Source organism: Mesoplodon densirostris, chromosome 6, assembly GCF_025265405.1.
Source record: "Mesoplodon densirostris isolate mMesDen1 chromosome 6, mMesDen1 primary haplotype, whole genome shotgun sequence".
Classification (NCBI taxonomy): domain Eukaryota; kingdom Metazoa; phylum Chordata; class Mammalia; order Artiodactyla; family Ziphiidae; genus Mesoplodon; species Mesoplodon densirostris.
The window spans coordinates 70,841,254-70,866,284 of record NC_082666.1 but is presented as its reverse complement, the minus strand read 5'-3'; the positions used below and the strand labels follow the sequence as shown (position 1 = coordinate 70,866,284).

The window sequence follows — 25,031 nt, the reverse complement described above, 5'->3', positions numbered from 1 at the left end:
GGCTCACGGGCCCAGCCGCTCTGCGGCATGTGGGATCTTCCCAGACCGGGTCACGATCCCGCGTCCCCTGCATCGGCAGGCGGACTCTCAACCACTGCGCCACCAGGGAAGCCCTGTAGAGATTTCTTTAACATAGGACTTGAGTCTTTAATATGCTGATGTGCATCATGAAAGTCCAGGAGTTGGTATATAAAAAGCATTGTTTCCCAAGCTTATTTAACTATGAATTTTTAAGGAATGCCTAGAAGAAAATAAGCCTAGAATCCTGCTTTGGGAAACACTGGCCCAAATTATAACATACACTCATGTTTTATCAGTCCAAAATAAGATATTAATATGATATATTGTTCATATATAGTAACAGTGATATGTTATATGATAGGGGTGCATATCTTAGTATCTACCACCAATGGGTTTTTAAATATTTGGTGCAACCAATTTCTAATTAAAATTTATAACACATTGAGGAAGAATGAAAATACCTTGGATCTCAGACCAGCTGAATAATAAGAAAACAAGAGTAGAGGATTTCTTCTCTGCTCGCACATCCCAAATAAATTATTTATTTATTTATTTATTTATTTATTTATTTATTTATTATTTTTTTCTTTTTGCGGTATGCGGGCCTCTCACTGTTGTGGCCCCTCCCATTGCGGAGCACAGGCTCCGGACGCGCAGGCCCAGCGGCCATGGCCCACGGGCCCAGCCGCTCCGCGGCATATGGGATCCCCCCAGACCGGGGCACGAACCCGTATCCCCTGCATCGGCAGGCGGACTCTCAACCACTGCGCCACCAGGGAGGCCCCCAAATAAATAATTTAAAAGCACTCTGAGTTTTATATCAAGACAACATTTGGACTACAATGGGAAGGTGAGTGGCTGGGGTGCTGATCTAATTTAAATAGTGAAGACACTGGCCTTCAATTAAAAACCAGGGCATAATCACAGAGAGTAGAAACTATATTTTTGTCTAAATATCCTCAGAACCTGGTACACTCCTTGGTACTAACCAAGCTTTAACCAAGCAATTATTGAATTGTTCTGAACCAGGACCACAGATGTAGGCTACTCTTCCTCCTCCCCATGATTTAAAAGATCCTCCAGGGGCTTCCCTGGTGGCGCAGTGGTTGGGAGTCCGCCTGCCGATGCAGGGGACGCGGGTTCGTGCCCCAGTCCGGGAAGGTCCCACATGCTGCGGAGCGGCTGGGCCCGTGAGCCATGGCCGCTGAGCCTGCGCATCCAGAGCCTGTGCTCCGCAACAGGAGAGGCCACAACAGTGAGAGGCCCGCGTACCGCAAAAAAATAAATAAATAAAATAAAATAAAATAAAATAAAAGATCCTCCAGTATCCAGTTATCCCTGTTTGTAATCCACTCCCTCTTCTTACCATGTGGGCACACGGATGAGCATATACACACAAACTGACCAGACATGTTTTCTTACTACCATTCATGAGGTATCTTATATGAAACTAGTTTGTAAACTGTAGACATTGAGTAGTCTTATTCAGTTTTCAGGTGGAAAATCTCTCATAGCATTGCCCTGGGCATGTTTTGGAATCTGTATGATAAAACGGACTTTAACAAAGATTTTATTTGCACTGGGAAGTAATCATTAAAATGTTGTCTGTTAAATATAACAGTGTGTGAGATTATTAGGTAGTCTTGTCCTCTGTGAGGAAAATCAGCATTGAGATGTGTGGTACATTTCCAACAATAATACTAAATTGCTGTATTACTTACTTTCCCCTACCTTACACTAACTTGTTTTTATTTGCTTCCCTCCCCTCTGCTTCCTTTTTCCCTCATCTAGAGTAACCAAGAGCAAGTGTTGCTTCAGGGGGAAGATCGATTGTACTTGAACTGTGGAGAGGCCTCACAAACCCAGAATCCCAGGAGTACTTTGGCACACTCTGATCATAAGCCCAGTCAGGAAAAGAGCCCATTTGCAGATGGCAGTTTAGAGTCTCAGAGTTTAAGCACTTTACTTGATCATCGGCATTGGCAAGTAGTACAGGTAAGTCTTTGGATGCTGTTGACTGTGGACTTAGTCCTTGGTAAGATAGCACCCTGAAGCAGATATTTAGGTATTTCATTTGTTGCTTTAGAAAACTGAGAAACTTTGTAAACTTTTTGACTGTCATGTCTCTCTTCTGCTGTTCTGTGCTCTTGTCCTCTTGTCTTCTCCTTTCTTTCCACCTGATGTAGATTGTATTCCCACCTGCTTTAAGTCCATTAGTAAGTGAATAATTTAAAAAAACTAGAAGTTTATGCTTTGTCCTCTTATTGTGCAAGACTGTTTACTTCCAGCCTTTTTTTGGTATAAATTTAGCTCTGGATTTGCATAGGCTAAAGTGTAGTAATTTAATGAAAAGTGACAATATTGATTAGTACCTTGTGCAGCTGACCTTGTAGTCCTAATGGGGACACATTGAGGTTAATTGCCTGACTTTGGACCCAAATTGCAGACTTCTGATTAGTCTAGAACCTTAGTGTTAATAATTTTATTATTACTCTGTATTGTTCCAGATTATTATTAAATTAGTAGTTTCTTTTAGTAATTTTGATAAATTGACATTTAATATAGAAATTAATTCTGAGTTTCGATACCAAATAAAATTAATTTGGGTAAATCAGTAAATTGAAGTTTCTTGAAAGAAACTTTCACACACATTTCGAAGTCCTGAGTGTTTTCTTCCCACTTCTCATGCCAGAGTGTCTTAGGTACATCAGAGCCTACTCTTGGGTTAGTTTCTTTTAGTCATTTTCTGTTTCCACAATTCTTTGTCTTACTTCTACATTCTGTACTTTTACCTTACTAGCTTACTTCAGCTCCCATGTTATTTTCGGTTGACTTTGAGTGGAGATAATGAGAGACATAAGAATGGTCATTGTGTGAAAAATTGAAGGAGGAATATCTCCTACATTGACATGTGGTATACACTAAAAGAAAATGTATTTAACTTACATTAAGAAATTCATAAAATCAAAACAATGTGCATACCATTTTATAATTAGTAACAGTTATTAAATAAAACTGCATCAGCTACTTCCTTGACTAAAATTTTCCACTGCTCCCTTCTCTCCTATAGCCATTTCTCTGCCATTTTCATTTCCCCATACTTTGAACTATTCATTCTACACTGACCTAGCATCACTGCCCGTTCTGCCTAGCCAGGTCTGTGTTGCCAGAGAGCCAAGTAGAGCAGAGGATCAAGGAAGGCAGGTCTGGAACTCAAAAATCCATCAGGCAATAACAGAAATCGAATTTCCTTCCAGCTCAAAAATTCAGTGATTCTGTGATTCGTAGCCATCTATGAAGTATCCCATATTAGAAGCATGTAACACTGATTTTACAACTCCAGGCAAAGTAGATACTAGCAAGATTCTTCTGTCATCCTGTTCTTTAGGTATCTAAAATATTTAGAAAGATAAACTTGTTTAGCTTTACGTAATTTCTTCAGTTTCCTTAAAACTAATAAAAATAATGCTAGAGTTGTGCTCCCCCCAAATTAAGTTATAATGGACTCATAGAATTTTTAGAGCTGGAAGGACCTTAGCAATCATGTAGTCCAACTAGGTTTTATACAAATTGAGGCTCAGGGAAGTTAGGTGACTTGCCCGAGGTCACACAGCAGAATAGTGGCAGACTCTATCCTTACCATGATATAAAGTAATAATCAAACCTGTTTTAAAACCTAGGTACTAAATGTTGAAGCATATAATATACTGCTGACCTTGATCTAAAACTTAGAATGTGCCTATTTGACATTCTTCTTACTTGGAGTTGCCCCTTTGTTTGCTGGCACTCCAGCCACAAGAGTCAGTGCAGCATTGTGGTGGTGTTCGTTTGGTAGTGTGGTTTACAGTGTCCATATAATGTTAATGCTTTTAACTTCCAGACATTTTAGCCATTAGTAAGTATTCCCTGAAGAAACGTGGGTGCCTGTTTAATTCCGCCTTCAACATATGCTCTTGTCTAGGATAAGTGCCCGCATCCTCCATCACAATGGCTTTGTTTGTGTGGTTTGTACTTTGTATGCTTCTTGTACAGCTTAGAGTTCATCACATGAGCTCCAACTAATTCTGCTGCTCTGTCTGTTCCTCATCTAGACTACTGGATTTTTTTTGTTTGTTTAAGCCTTCTACCTTATACTCGTTAGTTTCCTGGTCAGAAGATTCTGTGTTAACTATGTTTTCTCCTTTAACAAAAATAACACAAATACATATTTGTCGGAAGCAGAGTAATGTATCAGGCACTATGTTAGGGAGGTCAACAAAGAGGATTGTAAAGGCTATTTCATTTATAAATGATTTGCCCTCATTCCTACAGTGTGTATCAGATGTTCTAGGTATTTGGCACAGATCATATCTCCTAGGATGATGGCCCTCTCAGTCTCACCACTTACAGAAGAAAGTAGTCTAGGTTAGGAGACATGGTTTTTTTTTTTTGCTGTACGCGGGCCTCTCACTGCTGTGGCCTCTCCCGTTGCGGAGCACAGGCTCCGGACACACAGGCTCCGCGGCCATGGCTCGCGGGCCCAGCCGCTCCGCGGCATGTGGGATCTTCCGGGATCGGGGCACGAACCCGTGTCCCCTGCATCGGCAGGCGGACTCTCAACCACTGCGCCACCAGGGAAGCCCAGGAGACATGGTTTTAGCAGAATGACTTTAAGGGAAAAAAGGTAGATCTAGGTTCTCCGAGAGACTGAAAAATCCTAAGATGTTCAGAGTAGAGATTCTGTACCTTAGCACTGAGTGTCCCAGTGGTCTGACATGACTTTTGTGCCCTGACTATGCATTCCTAACCTGAGTTTCTTCATTATTCATTAGCCGCCTCTTTTCTTACTTCTGCCATTTCCTGTTCTCAGTATTAGGAGTGGAACTGAAAGTTCAGGTAACATATAGATCTCCTGGGGCAAATACAAGTTTTTGTTCTTATTTCATAGCATCTTCAAGACACAAAACCATATGAGAAATAAAGCTTCATTTTAAGTTTTGAAAGTAAACCATTTGCCATTTGTGGCATCTCATATACTTTTGGAGGGTAAAAGAATTTGTTTTCTCCTAGAGATAGTCATCAGAGAGTGATCATATGATAAGTTAACCTTGGTTCCCATGATTAGAAACTCTTCATGTTGGAGTCCACTTTGGCAGTGAGATCTCACTTCCCACTTTACCTGCCCACACATCTCATAAATACTTATGAAACACTAAGGTTTGGGGAAAGTGGGGGGTGGGGTGTTTAGTGTCATGGATGGCTAGCTCAGTTGTGCTCCAGGAACATCCCTCTTCAAGTGACTATTTTTATTTTCTTCATCCAAAAAAAGAATTTCACTTAACAGCCTCCTACAAAACTACTTTCAAATTTTACTTCGCCACCTGATCATTACCTCAGATTATCATTATTCTGAACTAATTCCACCCATCATAGTAAATTTTACTGGTTGGCCTGAATGGTACAGCATATCTGTTAAGATACAAGTTAAGCATTCTTCAAGCGTATCTATCCTGACACAGTTATTCTTAATTCTGTAAGCTAGGCTTCCACAAACCAGCACTGGGGTTAAGAACTTCCTAATGTACTAAAAGCTATTAATTTACTTAGATTTTAGGTTGACTTACTGGTTAATAAGTGAAGTCTAACAAAAATAGTTTTATAAATAAATTTTATCAAGGTTAATATAGATGTTTTCACTTGATTTTTGCTTTGTCTTCACATTACACAAAGAATCTTACTGGATTTGGTTGTATTTACTTGGCTTTTAAATTTGGCTTTCTCTTTTTAAATATGTAATCATTTTTCTTTGAGTAAACGGAAACTAAATTAAATGGAAGGTTCTCTTATTCCAGGAACAGAAGATTTTTCCTTTGTTCTGTTGTTCTGTTAATTTTCACACTGCATTCACCATGTGCTCATGAAAACTATTTACTCATCAGGCTAATAGAGAGATCACAGTCTCAGTAAAGCTAGACTTAAGCTACATTGATACCTCACAGAGGATTTTTTAAGTTTAAAATTCTCAGAGTGACACAAAGACACTGTGTACAAAGATGTAAGACAGACGACATGGAAAGATAGATTTATTGCTTATGTTGCAGATAAAGAGTTAATATCTGTAATATATTAAAAGTACTTGTAGGTGAATAAGTGGAACACCCCAGTAAAAAGCAGTAGCTTAGGGCCTCCCTGGTAGCGCAGTGGTTGAGAGTCCGCCTGCCGATGCAGGGGATACGGGTTCGTGCCCCGGTCTGGGAGGATCCCATATGCCGCGGAGCGGCTGGGCCCGTGAGCCATGGCCGCTGGGCCTGCGCATCCGGAGCCTGTGCTCCGCAACGGGAGAGGCCACAACAGTGAGAGGCCCGCATACCGCAAAAAAAAAAAAAAAAAAAAAGCAGTAGCTTATACACACTCATATATATATGGCTGTTTGTTTAGCGATAGCAATGATATAACAGAAGAATTTCACTTTGTATTTTGTGCACTTTTATACTGTTGAAATTTTATAAGCATGCATTGCTTTTTTATCAGAAAAATGTAAAAATAATAAAAGATTTCTACTAAAAAAACATAAAACTCTTGCTGAGGCTCTGATTTTATTAGATAAGGGTTTTTTGGGATGGTTCATATCAGCAAACCCAAACTGTTCATCTACACAATTCTTGGCTGCCTTAGTAGATGCTTCTCTAAATACCTTTTGTCATTCTGTATTTATCGAGTGTTCAATATTTAATTTAAAACAAACAAAAACAGTGTAGAGAAAAAAGAGGAAAGCCTGATGTCTAGAAACATATAATGAAATGGTTAAGACAGGAGTTGTGAAATATTGGCTGCTAGTAATACTCATTATTTGGGAGCACTTTTTAAAAAACAATTTATTTTATTTTTGGCTGTGATGGGTCTTCTTTGCTGTGTGCGGGCTTTCTCTAGTTGCGGCAAGCGGGGGCTACTCTTTGTTGCGGTACGCAGGCTTCTCATTGCGGTAGCTTCTCTTGTTGTGGAGCACGGGCTCTAGGCGCGCGGCCTTCAGTAATTGCAGCACGTGGGCTCAGTAGTTGTGGCTCGCAGGCTCTAGAGCACAGGCTCAGTAGTTGTGGCGCACAGGCTTAGTTGCTCCACGGCATGTGGGATCTTCCTGGACCAGGGCTCAAACCTGTGTCCCCTGCATTGGCAGGTGGATTCTTAACCACTGTGCCACCAGGGAAGCTGTATTTGGGAGCACTTTAAACGTTACAAGAAAATTAATCTCATATTATGATGTTAATGCTTTTACATGCTTTACTTTTAAATATATTTCAGAAGTCTTACCAAACTGATGTGTTATTTTCTATAGATTTCCAGCACCTATCTAGAGAGCAATTGGCCTATACGGGTGAGTTATTTGTTACTTTGTTGGTGTTAACTTTTATTGGATAGCATTTGCTGCAAGAGGTATTCTGGGAATTGAGCCTTTCAGTGGGTGCACTGATAAAAATAAAATTTCAGTACTTGCTTCCTTTTGTACATTGTTAGTGTAAATCTATAATTTGGTCAAATGTAACATGTATAAATACTAAGATTTTTAAATTTAGCATTTTACATTTAATTCTCTTAGCAAATGTTTATTAATAGTCTGCTTGCCTGACAATCCTCAGCTCTTTACACCTAATTTAAAAACTCAAGGAAGAGCTCTTAATTTTTTTTTTAATCAGTTTTCAGCTATTGATAAGCTTGGACAGAATATTGCTGTGGTTGGCAAGTTTGGTTTTGCACATTACTCTTTACTCACCAAAAAATGGAAGCTTTTTGGAAACATTACCCAGGTTAGTCTTTTCGAAATTAAAAACCTATTTCTCAAAGTATGAGAGAACTACAGTATGAAATAAGTATAAAGTAAACCACTGTTACTTATTAAAAAGTAAAATCAAATATTAAAAAATGACACTGATTATATCTAAGGGTCAGTTCTGATAAAGTACTTGATATTTGATAAAAGATTTTGTATTGAGATAGTTGGTTTGTTTTTAATTCTTGTTAAGATCAGACACCATAATCCTGTAACTTGAGGATTTACTCTTACATTCCAGGTAGAGTTCATCAGATATGATCGGAATAAATCTCCACAAAATTTGAGATCATTCCCTGCTTGTCTGTGTATGACATAAATATTTGGGTAGCATACAAACATGTGCAGTTGGATTTTGCAAGAATCAAATAGGAGGAAAAGAAGGAGGTTAACATTTAATAGGTGCATACTGTGTACCAGGCACTTCCACATATATTATCTCATTGTTCTTCATAACAACCCAATGAGAGCACTATTGTTACTCACCATTTTATAAAAGAGAAACTAGGATTCAGAATCAAGCAGCTGATAAATGATAAAGCCAGAATTTAAACCAAGGTCTGTTGAATGTGGAATAATGATGCTACATGGTACCCAGTTATTTTGAATGATGTATTTTATGTCTTACAGAAATATTTATTTCTTTCAAAATAGGATGTGAATCATTATTAATACAGGCCCTAGAGTAAAGCTTAATGTTGAGGGGGCGGGAAGAGAGTAGAGAAGAAATAATTAGAGCTTCCAGTGTCTGAGTAGGACTAGTTTACAAGTCTGTTACGGGCAAGAAGAAATGTCAATATGTGTTTTTATATTTTCTTTCAAGGAGCAAAATATGATTGTGACAGGTGGCTTAGCCTGGTGGAATGATTTTATTGTGCTTGCATGCTATAACATAAGTGATCATCAAGAGGAGGTATGTTTTTGTTTTCTCAGAAATAACAAGATTTTTACATTTTAAAGATATTAAGCACAGTTTGGTTTTATATAAAAATAACCTATTGAAAATGAACAAAACGTTTTACTTTTTAATCAAGAATTTGGCATTTTTAACAAATGGGATTTTCATTTCAGGTTACTTAAAAATTTAAAGGGATAATCAGGACTTCTGTGATAACTTAAGGATTTCAACCATTAGACATTCTCTATAAAGTTTGTAAATAATAAAAAATAGTTAATAAAAGTTGAGAAGTTTATAAAGATGGCTGTCCTTAGAGATTTATTAACTTATTTATTTCTATATTTATTTTTTGAGAAACTACTGATCAGGTCTAAATGTGCAGGTCTAAAAGGAGTATCTCATAATAGTACATCACAGTTTTGATCGCTTCATCTTTTAGTTATTTGTAGAATGAGCCTACCCTGTCAAAATATAAACATCCATTTGTTATTAATGCTCAGATTAGTCTTTAACTCCTCTTACTTGAAAAAAGTCGGTAGGTAAAAAAACAGCATGTCTAAAGTATTTAGTCATCCATGGTAGGTATCTTGTTTTTACAGTTTTCTTTATTTTCGTTTTCTATAGCTCAGAGTATACTTGAGAACGTCAAATCTGGACAATGCTTTTGCTCATGTCACCAAAACACAAGCAGAAACATTACTGCTTAGTGTCTTCCGGGACATGGTAATAGTATTTAGAGCAGACTGTTCAATATGCCTTTACAGTATTGAAAGGAAATCTGATGGGTAAGTATATAACATATGACAGGTCACTTTTTGCTCCTATTTATCATGTTACCTCTGTAGTTTTTATTTCGCAAAACAGTTATTCTAATTTTATATTTCGTTTCATTTGTTTTTAGGAGTTAAAAAAGCAAGGAATTTTAATTAGTGATATTCATATAGTAGTTATTTTTTAGCTACCAAAATAAATAAATTAAAGAGCCTGTACCAGCTTCTTCAGCTAATCTTACTGGACTCATTTGAAAAAAATCTAGTTCAGGATGGGATAAAGCTTTAAATACTAATTTTTTTTTTCACAATCTTGAAAACAAATGGTTACTAACTATCCTGGTGTTCTAGAAACTTGGGGAAATTTGTAGGAGTTTACAGCTTTAAGGCCTTAGGAAGCATGACCTTAGAAGACTCAATATTTTCACTGAGCTAGATGGCTGTAGTCTGGGAAAGGAAAAACTGTCAGACCTGTTGGAGCTGTGTGTTGCCTATATTCTTGGCATCTGGCTGGCTTGGGGCATTTAGACCATTCTTCTTGAGTTTTATTTTGTTCTCAAATGGTTTTTGTTTCTTTTTTTAAACAGCTATGAAGTGCATATTTGCTGAAGTAGCTTATAATTGAGGAGTAATATAAAAATAAAAATTAACAAATCTCCTAGCCTCAGAACGCATGTCTTTCTCAACCAGCTATTTCTCAACTGACTAAGCTATTCCTGTAGCTTCTTCCTAGTTTATTTCTTCCTTTCTACATCTTACTCCCTTTTTTTCCCTCCCTTATTTCCAGATGTGTTCTTGGGTGCCACAACCTTGTTGGTCTGCTGCTTAAAGGATACTTGGGGAGGAGAAAATGATAGGTAGAAGGCATTTGGGCCCATAAACATAAAATCTCACACTATTAGTAGTGGAAAAGGAAAAAACGTCATGAGCATTGTTGTTGAGGTATATGGGTTTCTTTCTCTTTTTTGCAGTACAAATACTGCTGGTATTCAAGTTCTTCAGGAAGTCTCCATGTCACGCTACATTCCTCACCCTTTCCTGGTAGTATCTGTCACTCTGACATCAGTGAGTACAGAGAATGGAATCACCTTGAAAATGCCACAGCAGGTACCATTCTATTATCAGAGCTCTTTAGAGTTTTCATTTCAGTTTTTTGTGTTTTAATTTGATGTTAGGAACTATTTATTTGTTCAGCAAATACATACTAAATGTCTAGAATTTGCCTTGCATGAAGATGCTGGGTTACAGTGGCAAACTAAACAAACATGGTTTCTGCTCATACTATAAGGAAATAATTACATACATAATTAATTACAATTGTGATGTGTGTACCAAAAAGTAATATAGCTTACTGTGTATAACAAAAACCTGGAGTAGTCTAAGCAATCACAGAAGATTTCTATATCATTTAAATTGAAACCTGAAGAACAAGTAGCGGTTATCTAAGTAAAGAAGGGGAATTTCAGGCAGAGGGAACGGTATTCAGAGGCCCATAGATAAGAGAGAACATGATGCATTCAGGGAATTGGAAGAAATTTCAGAGTGACTGGAACATAGAGTATGAGAGGATGAGAGTCTTACTGATAATACGGACTTTGGAGTTTGTCTTAAAGTCTAAAGCGTTTTAAGCTGGATGTTATTAGATCTAAGCTTTATAATGTTAGAGAAAACATTACAAAGGAGGAAAATGAAACAGAGTGGGACAGAACTGGATGTAGGGAGAGCAGCTGAAAGGCCATTGTAATGATCTAGGTGAATGGTGTCTGTGGCCCAAACTTGGGTAGGGAAAAGAAGATGGAAAGAAATGGAAGGAATATGACATATAGAGGACTCCATGATTAGTTAATTATGAGCAAAGAGATAATCCCATAGCTTCTGGTTAAAGTAGCTGTGTAGGTAGCAGTGTCACCAGGACCCAGGTATTATAACTTTCTATTCCAAGCCTCCTTCCATTATACCACTGGTCTCCAAACTTCATGTCAATGTGGAACCCATTTTCAAAGGAAAGTTCTGTGTGGATTTATTTGTCATCCCTGTCTGCCCAGTCTGTCTTTTACTTCCTATTAAGGCACTTCCACGGAGTGCCTTTAAAATACAGGTCCCATTTTTCTCTGCAAACTCTATTTCATGTAACAAGATAGTCCTAGTTGATAAGGGGAAGCTATCTTTTACAGAAGAACTCTTGCTAAAAGATATGGAAGGAATGTAAGAATTTAAGAATCACCATTTTGCAGCCCGTGAAGAAATGAGTGGTTCAGGCAGTGATCATTGGATGAAACCAATGAAAGGTTGATGGGAACTTTACAGTGAAGGTATCAAGTTGTCATGCCCAAGCCTTATTAATCAATTTTAGCATCACTAAAAGTGGGAGAACCAGATGTGGCATGCTTCCTGGGGTGAAGCAACCTGAAGTTCACGTGAAGAATTACTAGCAAAAACATTGAGCCTGATCTGAATCAAGCCTCTAGAGTCATCTTCTATTCACAGAAAATACAGGGAAAGAGGTTTAGTTTAATAATATTCTATAGGAAAGCTGCAGGTCAATAATGTGGGGGAAAAAAGAAAAGATTCTTCTAAATAAGACTTTCGAGCTATAACAACAAAATACATGCATAAGTTCATTTGTATCTTGATTCAAATAGGCTGTATATAAAAAGACACTGTTAAAACAATTTGCAATATTTAAATGTGAACTAAGGAATAGTTGTAAGATTTATTACATTTAGATGTGATATTGGCGTTGTGATTATATAAGCAAATATCCATATATTTTAGAGATGCCTATTAAATGTATAGGGGTAAAATGGCATGGTATCTTCTTTTAAAATGCTTTGGCAAAATAAGTAAAAAGAAAAGAGGGATAGGTGGAGCAAACCTTGATAGTTGTGAACTGGATGATGGGAATAAGGGGCGTGCTGTTTGTTGTACATTTTACATACTTTTGATCATGTTTGAAGTTGTCATATTAGAAAAAAAAGGAGGACTCCTCGTATATTCTAGATACTACTATTAGGCAATCAGTGGCATCAGTAATACTGGGTGCCCCATTTTAAGAGGGCCCTTTACAAAGAGGAGCTACTTAACTTGGTAAAGAGCAGATCAAGAAGTAAGTTGAAATATAATAGGGAATAGACTGATTACATCTTGCACAGAGGGAAGACCAAGATTTAAAGTAAAGCAAGTCTTGATTTAACAACAAAAAACTAGCAGTAAGAACTGTTCAACAGTAAGGTGGCCTTCACTCAGGAGAGAGGTGAGCACCTTGTCTCGGAACCTCCCAATGAGAATTATCTACCAGGGATTTTTTGGGGTAAGAGATGGTATGTTGGGTTCCTTCAAATTTAGGATTTTGAGGATACATGTAGTCCCTGCTTGTATGTTACAGTCAGTTTCTGAAAAGTTCATTAAAGTTGCCTGAGAGGGCTGTAGTGGTCACCTGTTCTTACATATTGTAATATTTCAGTAGAAAATGTTGACTGCATGTAGAGCTGAAGGAAAAAAAATTTTGCTTTTTTAAAAAATGAAGTGTAAAATGTAGTGGTGAATTTACCATCTTAAAACTTAAAAGTGGTCATTATGAACATTAATCGGATTTTAGTGAACTTCAGTAAATGTTCTTTAGGTCTTTTGAAGTGTTTGAGGAGTTTGTCCCTATGCCAGTCCCCATGCATTCATACTGTTTGATTCTTGGCATTGCATATTCATTTTCCTTTTTCCTCTACTCTCTAGCGCTTATAATTCCCACATAGCTTTTAAATTCCATTTTTCCTTCTCTTACCTCCAAGTTACTTGCTTTTTCTCATGTGTTAGGGACAGACGTTCAATTTTTAGTTTTCATGTCATGGTGTGCTAAGTGGGGAAATGAAGATTTCTTTCCAAATAAAATTCTTGAGTTTTGTGACAGTTGCTTGGAGATTTTGTAGGGTTTATTTTTTTAATTCCTACTTTGTAAATTAACAGCAGTTCATATCATGCTTACTACCTACCTGGATCTGATCTAAAGCAAAAAAGAATAACAAAGTGTGAGTATTCTGTACCCTTTTGCCATTTCTTTATACACAATCCCTTGTGTCTTAGAGCAGTGAAAAAGAGCATTTCATATATCTGAGTATTTTTTGCAAGTAGAATACGTAGGGTGATGGTTGTTCCCCAAACCCTAAATGATACCGGCAGCTTAAATTCATCCAGCCAGCAAGAGTCAAAGCTGGGACAGAATCCATGTCTTCTGAATAATCACCCTTTCCTTCTTAAAACTCTTTCCTTCTTTGGTTTGTGACATCACGCTCTATTTCTCTTCTTACCTTCAAAAGCTTAGACAGTGGCCCTCTGCTCTTTTGCCTCCCATATACTTTGCCTCAGAAAACATCTGTTTCCTTCAGTTTACCAGCTTTACCCTTATGGTTATGATTCTGGTATTCATCTCCAGTTTAGTCATCTCTCACAACGTTTTTACTTGAAAGTCTTGAGATTCTTTCTAATTTAAAATGGGCAATAGAAGGAAACTCTTCAGTTTCCCTTCTCTAAACTATTTTCTCCTCCCAACTTCTATCAGTGACAACTGCAACTTCTCTAGCACCTCACCTAGATTCAGTTCCCTGAAATCATCTTTGATTCAGCTTTCTTTTTCTACCCTTCATGTCTAGAATATAAGTAAGTTTTTGTTTTAATCAAAATGCTTTTTCCTCTTTACAAGTGAAAATGACTTGATGTCTGAGATTCATTTTAAAACAGTGCTCCTGAAAATTAAAGCTGGGTGATAGGGTTCAATGAAAATCATTATACTAGGTTCTCTACTTTGGGGTTTGATTGAAATTTTCCTTAATAAAAAGGCAGACTATTTCCTTCATTCTTGAAGTCACCACCCATGATATCTTCCTCTCCTCAGTAATCCATCCTGAATAACTCAGAATTTTTAATAACTCCCTTATTCAAGGACCATACATAGTGGCTTATTTCCTGCTATATTTTTACCTGACTTTCCAAGCCCTCTTTGAAGGTCTGTTACCATCAGCATTCTTTCTCATAATATCCCTAATTTAGCCAGATTGTTCTCACTTTCCCAGTAGAACTATTTTATCCTACCTCCGTGTCATTTATATTGCATTCTTCAACTAAAGTATGAACGCTTTTTCTCCCACCCGTGTATGTTAACCTCACCCTTCAAGTCCCACCTCATCCTTTAAGCCCTGTCTAGCTGTGCCTGCCAGGTCACTGAAGCGATGTCTCATGTTTATGAACTTCTGAAGGTCTCTTAGTTTTTCCAGGATAATTCAGCTCTCCCCTCAATTTTATGCTCACTTGCATTGTTCATTAATTACGTTGTGTTAAGCTTGTTCTACCCTAGCCAGACAGCTCCTTGTACTTCCACAGAGCCTAGCAGAATGACTGTACATAGTACACACTCAATATTGTTGTTTGCTTAAACTGTAAACCTTATGCATTGGCAGGGGAAGTGCTGAAAACATACCTGTTAATTTTTATGAATACAATTTATTTTTCTTTCAGGCTCGTGATGCAGAGAGCATTATGCTAAATCTTGCAGGACAGCTCATCATGATGCAGAGGGACAGATCAGGCCCTCAGATCCGGGATAAGGACAGTAACCCTAACCAAAGGAAACTTGTGAGTAAAGTGCAAGTCATTTAAAACATTAAGAATGTATGGGAGGAGGATGAAGGAATAAAAGAATTTAAGAGGAGAGTATTATCTTGTGATTTGGAAAGTGAGTAAGTACATAAAATAAGTCTTAAGCCTCTGGGTACAAGACAGTTTGTGAAGGGTGGAAGAAGAGGTCCTAAGATGATAATAAAATTCTCTGTATGCCGGATGTTACTACTTAGGCATTATTATTGACAAATTCTAATGGGAAAACAGGATAAATTGGTGAAGTTCCTTGGGGTGGGGTGGGGTGTTCTTTTGGGGTTTTTTTAGATTTAAATATACATACTTTGAAAGTCAGGGTACTATTATTAACTCTGACTCTAAATAAATTCCCCTAGTTTTCCCCAAAATTTATACTATCATTTTCAAAGACTTGGGAAACTAGTACCTAGGAAAACTTAGGAATCTACAAATTTAATAGGGAAAAAACTGATTTCTGTCTCTCCTTCTCCAGCTGCCATTCTGTCCTCCTGTTGTACTAGCCCAGTCTGTTGAAAATGTCTGGACCACGTGTCGAGCAAATAAACAAAAGCGTCACCTTTTGGAGGCCCTCTGGCTGAGCTGTGGAGGTTCAGGGATGAAAGTTTGGCTCCCTCTCTTCCCTAGGGATCACCGTAAGCCCCATTCCTTCTTGTCCCAGCGGATTATGCTGCCTTTCCACATAAATATCTACCCCCTGGCTGTTCTGTTTGAAGATGCATTAGTCCTTGGTGCTGTCAATGACACTGTACTCTATGATTCTTTGTATACTCGGAACAGTGCTAGGGAACAGCTGGAGGTGCTCTTCCCTTTCTGTGTTGTGGAGAGAACCTCTCAGATCTACCTCCACCACATTCTACGTCAGCTGCTGGTGAGGAACCTTGGGGAACAAGCCTTGCTCTTAGCCCAGTCCTGTGCCGCGTTACCTTACTTTCCTCACGTGCTGGAGCTCATGCTCCATGAAGTGCTGGAAGAAGAAGCTACCTCACGGGAGCCCATTCCCGACCCTCTGCTTCCCACTGTGGCAAAATTTATCACCGAGTTCCCACTCTTCCTGCAGACAGTTGTTCACTGTGCCAGGAAGACTGAATATGCCCTGTGGAATTACCTTTTTGCAGCCGTTGGAAACCCCAAGGACTTGTTTGAGGAATGTTTGATGGCTCAGGATTTGGATACTGCTGCCTCGTACCTTATTATTTTACAGGTAACAGTTCTCTTCTTACAAAGGTATAAGAATTATTGAGCGTAAACCTAGAGGAAAAGGAAGGCAAATGTCCTGTGTTGGCACTGTGATTGTGTTTAAAGAACTATTACAGTCATGTTTTCTGTTCAGTTTTTTTTTTTTTTTAACATCTTTATTGGAGTATAACTGCTTTATAATGGTGTGTTAGTTTCTGCTGTATAACAAAGTGAATCAGTTATACATATAACTGATTATACATATAACATATGTTCCCATATCTCTTCCCTCTTACGTCTCCCTCCCTCCCACCCTCCCTAACCCACCCCTCTAGGTGGTCACAAAGCATCAAGCTGATCTCCCTGTGCCATGTGGCTGCTTCCCACTAGCTATCTATTTTACGTTTGGTAGTGTATATATGTCCATCCACTCTCTCACTTTGTCACAGCTTACCCTTCCCCCTCCCCATATCCTCAAGTCCATTCTCTAGTAGGTCTGTGTCTTTATTCCCATCTTACCCCTAGGTTCTTCATGACCTTTTTTTTTTTTTTGCCTTAGATTCCATATATATGTGTTAGCATACGGTATTTGTTTTTCTCTTTCTGACTTACTTCACTCTGTATGACAGTCTCTAACCCCATCCACCTCACTACAAATAACTCAATTTCGCTTTTTATGGCTGAGTAATATTCCATTGTATATATGTGCCACGTCTTCTTTATCCATTCATCCGATGATGGACACTTAGGTTGCTTCCACCTCCTGGCTATTGTAAATAGGGCTGCAATGAACATTTTGCTACATGGCTCTTTTTGAATTATGGTTTTCTCAGGGTATATGCCCAGTAGTGGGATTGCTGGGTCGTATGGTAGTTCTATTTGTAGTTTTTTAAGGAACTTCCATACTGTTTTCCATAATGGCTGTATCAATCTTGCACCAGCAGTGCAAGAGTGTTCCCTTTTCTCCACACCCTCTTGTGGTATTTCATATGGTATTTCTCCTTCAATTTGTTAATATGGTGTATCACAATGATTGATTTATGTATATTAAAGAATCCTTGCATTCCTGGGATAAACCCCACTTGATCATGGTGTATAATCCTTTTATGTGCTGTTGCATTCTGTTTGCTAGTATTTTGTTGAGGATTTTTGCATCTGTGTTCATCAGTGATATTGGCCTGTAGTTTTCTTTCTTTGTGACATCTTTGTCTGGTTTTGGTATCAGGGTGATGGTGGCCTCGTAGAATGAGTTTGGGAGTGTTCCTCCCTCTGCTATATTTTGGAAGAGTTTGAGATGGATAGGTGTTAGCTCTTCTCTAAATGCTTGATAGAATTCGCCTGTGAAGCCATCTGGTCCTGGGCTTTTGTTTGTTGGAAGATTTTTTATCACAGTTTCAATTTCAGTGCTTGTGACTGGTTTGTTCATATTTTCTATTTCTTCCTGATTCAGTCTTGGCAGGTTGTGCATTTCTAAGAATTTGTCCATTTCTTCCAGGTTGTCCATTTTATTGGCATAGAGTTGCTTATAGTAATCTCTCGTGATCTTTTGTATTTCTGCAGTGTCAGTTGTTACTTCTCCTTTTTCATTTCTAATTCTATTGATTTGAGTTTTCTCCCTTTTTTTCTTGATGAGTCTGGCTAATGGTTTATCAATTTTGTTTATCTTCTCAAAGAACCAGCTTTTAGTTTTATTGATCTTTGCTATCGTTTCCTTCGTTTCTTTTTCATTTATTTGTGATCTGATCTTTATGATTTCTTTCCTTCTACTAACTTTGGGGTTTTTTTGTTCTTCTTTCTCTAATTGCTTTAGGTGCAAGGTTAGGTTGTTTATTTGAGATGTTTCCTGTTTCTTTTTTTTTTTTTTTTTTTTTTTTGCGGTACGCGGGCCTCTCACTGTTGTGGCCTCTCCTGTTGCGGAGCACAGGCTCCAGACGCGCAGGCTCAGCGGCCATGGCTCATGGGCCCAGCTGCTCCACGGCATGTGGGGTCTTTCCAGACCGGGGCACAAACCCACATCCCCTGCATCGGCAGGCAGACTCTCAACCACTGTGCCACCAGGGAAGCCCTCCTTCATCACTTTAAATATGTCCTGCCAGTCCCTTCTGGCTTGCAGAGTTTCTGCTGAAAGATCAGCTGCTAACCTTATGGAGATTCCCTTGTGTGTTATTTATTGTTTTTCCCTTGCTGCTTTTAATATGTTTTCTTTGTATTTAATTTTTGACAGTTTGATTAATATGTGTCTTAGCATGTTTCTCCTTGGATTTATCCTGTATGGGACTCTCTGCACTTCCTGGACTTGATTAACTATTTCCTTTCCCATATTAGGGAAGTTTTCAACTGTAATTTCTTCAAGTATTTTCTCAGTCCCTTTCTTTTTCTCTTCTTCTTCTGGGACCCTTATAATTCGAATGTTGGTGCGTTTAATATTGTCCCAGAGGTCTCTGAGACTGTCCTCAGTTCTTTTCATTCCTTTTTCTTCATTCTGCTCTGCAGTAGTTATTTCCACTGTTTTATCTTCCAGGTCACTGATCCGTTCTTCTGCCTCAGTTATTCTGCTATTGATCCCTTCTAGAGTATTTTTAATTTCATTTATTGTGTTGTTCATCATTGCTTGTTTCCTCTTTCATTCTTCTAGGTCCTTGTTAAATGTTTCTTGCATTTTCTCTATTCTATTTCCAAGATTTTGGATCATCTTTACTATCATTATTCTGAATTCTTTTTCAGGTAGACTTCCTATTTCCTCTTCATTTGTTAGGTCTGGTGGGTTTTTATCTTGCTTCTTCATCTGCTGTGTGTTCTTCTGTTTTCTCATTTTGCTTATCTTACTGTGTTTGGGGTCTCCTTTTTGCAGCCTGCAGGTTCATAGTTCCTGTTGTTTTTGGTGTCTGTCCCCAGTGGCTAAAGTTGGTTCAGTGGGTTATGTAGGTTTCTTGGTGGAGGGGACTAGTGCCTGTGTTCTGGTGGATGAGGCTGAATCTTGTCTTTCTGGTGGGCAGGTCCACATCTGGTGGTGTGTTTTGGGGTGTCTGTGGCCTTATTTTGAGTTTAGGCAGCCTCTCTGCTAATGGGTGGGTTTGTGTTCCTGTCTTGCTAGTTGTTTGGCATAGGGTGTCCAGCACTGTAGCTTGCTGGTCGTTGAGTGAAGCTGGGTGTTGGTGTTGAGATGGAGATGTCTGGGAGATTTTCGCCGTTAGATATTACATGGAGCTGGGAGGTCTCTTGTGGACCAGTGTCCTGAAGTTGGCTCTCCCACCTCAGAGGCACAGCACTGACTCCTGCCTGCAGCACCAGGAGCCTTTCATCCACACGGCTCAGAATAAAAGGGAGAGAAGAAGAAGAAGAAAGAGAGAGAGGGAGGGAAAGAAAGAAAGAAAAGGAAAGAAAGAAAGAGAAAGAAAGAAAGAAAGAAGAAAGGGAAAGAAAGCGGATAAAATAAAAGTAAGATAAAATAAGTTATTAAAATAAAATTATTAAGAAAAAAAAATTTTTAAGTAAAAAACAACAACAAAAAAAAACGGGCAGACAGAACCCTAGGACAAATGGTGAAAGCAAAGCTATACAGACAAAATCTCACACAAAAGCATACACATACACACTCACAAAAAGAGGAAAAGGGGAAAAAATAATATATCTTGCTCTCAAAGTCCACCTCCTCAATTTGGGATGATTCATTGTCTATTCAGGTATTCCACAGATGCAGGGTACATTGATTGTGGAGATTTAATCCGCTGCTCCTGAGGCTGCTGCGAGAGATTTCCTTTTCTCTTCTTTGCTCGCACAGCTCCCGGGGCTCAGCTTTGGATTTGGACCCGCCTTTGCGTGTCTGTCGCTGGAGGGCATCTGTTCTTCATTCAGACAGGACAGGGTTAAAGGAGCAGCTGCTTCGGGGGCTCTGGCTCACTCAGGCTGGGGAGAGGTAGGGGTACGGATGCGGGTGGAGCCTGCGGCGGCAGAGGCTGGCGTGACGTTGCACCAGCCTGAGGCGCGCTGTGTGTTCTCCCGGGAAATTGTCCCTGGATCACGGGACCCTGGCAGTGGCGGGCTGCACAGGCTCCCGGGAGGGGAGGTGTGGAGAGTGACCTGTGCTCGCACACAGGCTTCTTGGTGTCGGCAGCAGTGGCCTTACCGTCTCATGCCTGTCTCTGGGCTCCGCACTTTTAGCCACGGCTCGCGCCCGTCTCTGGAGCTCCTTTAAGCAGCGCTCTTAATCCTCTCTCCTCACGCACCAGGAAACAAAAAGGGAAGAAAACGTCTCTTGCCTCTTCGGCAGCTCCAGACTTTTTCCCAGACTCCCTCCCGGCTAGCCGTAGCACACTAACCCCCTTCAGGCTGTGTTCACGCCGCCAGCCCCAGTCCTCTCCCTGCGCTCCGACGGAAGCCCGAGCCTCAGCTCCCAGGCCCACCCGTCCCGGCGGGTGAGCAGACAATCCTCTCGGGCTGGTGAGTGCTGGTCGGCACCGATCCTCTGCACAGTAATCTCTCAGCTTTGCCCTCCGCCCCCGTGTCGCTGCGCGCTCCTCCGTGGCTCCGAAGCTCCCCCGACTGCGCCACCCGCAGTCTCCGCCCGCGAAGGGGCTTGTAGTGTGTGGAAACCTTTCCTCCTTCACGGCTCCCTCCCACTGGTGCAGGTCCTGTCCCTATCCTTTTGTCTCTGTTTATTCTTTTTTCTTTTGTCCTACCCAGGTATGTGGGGAGTTTCTTGCCTTTTGGGGGGTCTGAGGTCTTCTGTCAGCGTTCAGTAGGTGTTCTGTAGGAGTTGTTCCACGTGTAGATGAATTTCTGATGTATCTGTGGGGAGGAAGGTGATCTCCGCGTCTTACTCTTTGCCATCTTACCCCTCTCCTCCTCTGTTCAGAGTTTATCTTTCCTTTGAAGAACTCAGTCTTACCATATGATGGCAGAAAACTTCTTTACAATCATAAAGTAACATTGCAGGGTTGTGTTTTTTTAATCCTGTTTGTCCATAAATAGGCCTAAAACAAATTAATGAGTTTACAGTATTATTTTGAATAATACTGAATAAGTGTATGTATACATATATGTATATACATATAATATAGTACATATATGCACATATTACATAAGATTATTGAAATATTATACAAGAAACATAATAATAAAGAATTACTTTGAATATCAGTGGGTTTGTCTGAGCCCTCCACAATAATCTCTCTCCTTACAGTGTGGAATTGCTGAGTGGACTCTGATTAGAACGTGGGTTACAACAGAGTACCTTACGTTAGGCTCCCCATAGCAAGCAGGGAAGACCCAAACCTGCCGCAGTAATTACACAATTTTTCTCAAAATAATGGGTTCTTTGAGACTCCTGAAAATTTCTTTCATTGTATATTTGACAAAAGGGCTTGATAGTTTGCTTTCCTATTAGTCTGATGTGAATATGATAGGTTACATTTAAAAGTTCTTTAAAATTACTGCAGAGTTGTTTTCATTGATTAAAGAAGCTAACCATAAACCTGGTTTGAAATTCTGCCTGAAGCAGTTTTCCTGTCAGTTTATTTGCTTCATGGCAACTGATTGAAACCAGAGGGGATATTCAGGCAGAAGCTGGGTGGCCCTGAGATTCTGTGATTCCTTGGGTATTCTTAAAAGGCCACACAGTCATAAAAACAAACAATAAATGCAGCTGTTTTTTGTTTTAGGTCACTCCTTAGACTTTCAGTGATCTCCCAAGCAATGGAATTAGAAACTTGATCAGAATTCCTAAGTTGCTGTGGATTGACAGATAATAATTACAGTTGAACTTGCCTGTTAGGCACATTTCCATGAAGGCCAAGGCAAGCAGCAAGTTTAAATTTGTGAAAAAATTACAGAGAATGCTCATTGTGTAGCAGGACTACATACTATTGCCCAAAGCAAAGATTTTTTTTTTAGTCACATTCCCAGAAAACTCTTTGTTGCAGGAAATAGACCTGAGCTTTTTTGGAGTCAGGGAGACTAATTTATATTCTTTTCTGTTGATCTTCAACAGTTATTTAACTCAGTTTTCTCATCTGTAAAATGGGAATGATACACATATTTTGAGAGTCACTAGAAGAAATGAAAGAATATGTAAGGTTTATGTAAGATATCTGGCAATAATGGGAGTTCAAGAAATCATAAATTATATTACACCAGCAGAGTATTTGCCTCACTTTTCCTTGTATGGTACTTTTTAATGCTTCTTTTAATTTTACTGTTAAACTATCCCCATTGTTGTAGTTGCATTACTTCTCTGGGTTTAGGGAACCGTGGAGATAAAGAATTGCTTATATCTTCCCAAGTCATTTGTAGTATAAAAGAAATTCTTGTCTTCCTTGGTTGTTTTTCTAGAACATGGAAGTACCAGCAGTAAGTAGGCAACATGCCACCCTTCTGTTCAACACAGCCCTGGAACAAAGCAAATGGGACCTATGTCGACACATGATTCGATTTCTTAAAGCCATTGGCTCTGGAGAATCTGAGACGCCTCCATCCACACCTACAGCTCAGGTTAGTTGCAGAATTGCACAGCTTCTCTAGGCCATTACACCCACGTGGCATCTTCCTCTAACTGTACGGTGTGTAATCATAGGAACCCAGTTCAAGTGGTGGATTTGAGTTCTTCAGGAATCGAAGCATCAGTTTATCCCAGTCAGCTGAAAATGTTCCTGCTAGTAAATTCAGCTTACAGAAAACACTAAGTATGCCGTCTGGCCCTTCTGGAAAAAGGTAAAAGAATGAAGAGCCGTTACTGGTTTTAGGGCATTCTGCGACACATTGCATTTCAGGGTATTTGTAAAATTGCGTCTTGGGAAAACAACCATTTGATCCAATTGCAATTCCTTTTTACATTCCCAAAAGGCTTCCCTTTTTTCTTTCTCTAACGTTCACTTCTTTATTCTTTGTACAGTTTCTGCCCTTTGTACTGGAGTAGAACTTGGTGTGCCCATGCTGAATGCCACTAACTTTAAATTACCTCTGATAATAGGGGACCAGAATAAAAAGGAAGATAGATAAATCTGCAGATAATTCAAAAGCCTTCTTACAGTCAGCAGTTTTACCCTTCTTTCCAACTATACCTCTTGACAAAAAGTAAAATTTAGTTCTCATGTACTTGACTCTCCTGTGACTCTTTTGAGTGGAGAAGTCATTAAACAGTGGAAGCTGAAAAGAAGTGTATCCTGGAGCCTGAAACCTACATTACACATAGATGGGTTATTGTCTCCTGAGAGGTAACTGTGAACTCATACTGAACATTATAAAATAGAATTTCCTCCGTTTTGTGAGGTCCTTGTATTCCTTCCTGTGTTATTTGGTTCTGTGTGTATTCTTACTACAGTGCCTGACACGTAGTGAGAGCTTATTGAACATTTTTTATTGTGATGTTTTACTGCTTTTTCTTATCACAGCCATTAATATAGCGCCATTCCCAGCACGTGCACACACACACACATACACACACACAAAAACACAAACACACACAGTCATGGACCATAAACAAGTTAAATGCAACCATGGAGGATTGTGAACAATTGCCAGGCAAACAGTAGCTTCTCAGCCATGCCCTGAATTTAAAAGTGCTGGCTAATATATACTAAGCACTCACTATGTGCTAGGCACGGTTCTAAGCATTTCCGTGTGTAGGTCTTTCAGTCCTTACAACAGCTCCATATGGGTAGATACTGTTCCACATTACACAGGTGAAAAACAGAGGCCCAGAAAAATAAACTGGCTTTATGTTCGTACAACTAATGTGAGGCAGAGCCAAGATCTGAATCCAGGCAGTCCTGCTCCAGTACTGCCTCTTGCTGAAAGCACCCCGTTACCCAGTGACCAGACCAGTTATATCACGTCAGTTCATGTGAATAAGGGACAATAGACTATATTTAGCAGTTAATTTTTAAAAATCCGTTTTGTTTTTAATGTGTCTGTAAAACTCACATTAAGAGACTTCATTTCACTGTGCTTCTCTCTCGTTAGTTTCTTTGATCTGATCTTCCCTCTTTTCATTGGTCTTTTCAAATACAGCATTTATTTGCTCTCTTTCTTTCCTTTATCCAGCCACCATCCTCTTCCTGGTTTGACTTAGTCAGTCTCCTGTTCTTTCCTATTCTATGTTTTCATTATACAAATATGTTTTAAGAGGCTACTATGATCCAGGTATTGTTTAATAGATTGTGGTATCACATGGAGAAGCCCTAATACTTTATCTTCAATCAGAATTCGATCTTAGATGTCTTACCTCCTTGTCAGCGTTTTCAGTGTTACTTCATAAAAGTATTTGAAGTCCTCCAGTGAAGATTGTTCTGTAGCTTTCTTGTGTTCCCACTTACAGATGGAGCAAAGACAGTGACTGTGCTGAGAACATGTATATTGATATGATGCTCTGGAGACATGCCCGGCGTCTCTTAGAAGAAGTTCGGCTAAAGGATCTCGGCTGCTTTGCAGCCCAGCTGGGCTTTGAACTAATTAGTTGGCTGTGCAAGGAACGTACCCGAGCTGCCCGAGTAGACAACTTTGTGTTAGCCCTGAAGAGACTCCACAAAGATTTCCTGTGGCCACTTCCCATCATCCCAGCTTCTTCTCTCAGTTCTCCTTTCAAAAATGGAAAATACCGAACAGGTAATGTAGGCTTTGTGTTACTTGTACAGGGAGGATTGTATTTTGCACCAAATATTTAGACATTTTGCTGTTAGTTGATATTCAAGGAAGTCTTTTCATTCCAAGGTCAGAACAGATA

At 39.3% G+C, this 25,031-nt stretch overlaps 1 protein-coding gene across 6 annotated transcripts in view; it reads left to right on the top strand.

Annotated features, from left to right (window-relative positions):
• Nucleotides 1–25,031, top strand: part of RIC1 (RIC1 homolog, RAB6A GEF complex partner 1) — a 141,924-nt gene that overhangs the window by 109,356 nt on the left and 7,537 nt on the right. For 5 of the 6 annotated variants that reach the window (XM_060102188.1, XM_060102190.1, XM_060102187.1 and 2 more), the window contains 11 exons: nt 1,813–2,016; nt 7,334–7,372; nt 7,692–7,802; nt 8,649–8,738; nt 9,348–9,508; nt 10,465–10,600; nt 14,999–15,115; nt 15,609–16,337; nt 22,643–22,801; nt 22,884–23,020; nt 24,627–24,913. In XM_060102188.1, the coding sequence (XP_059958171.1) occupies nt 1,813–2,016; nt 7,334–7,372; nt 7,692–7,802; nt 8,649–8,738; nt 9,348–9,508; nt 10,465–10,600; nt 14,999–15,115; nt 15,609–16,337; nt 22,643–22,801; nt 22,884–23,020; nt 24,627–24,913 (2,170 nt within the window). The remainder of the gene's footprint in view (nt 1–1,812; nt 2,017–7,333; nt 7,373–7,691; nt 7,803–8,648; nt 8,739–9,347; nt 9,509–10,464; nt 10,601–14,998; nt 15,116–15,608; nt 16,338–22,642; nt 22,802–22,883; nt 23,021–24,626; nt 24,914–25,031) is intronic. The other variant, XM_060102191.1, reaches the window with a different exon arrangement.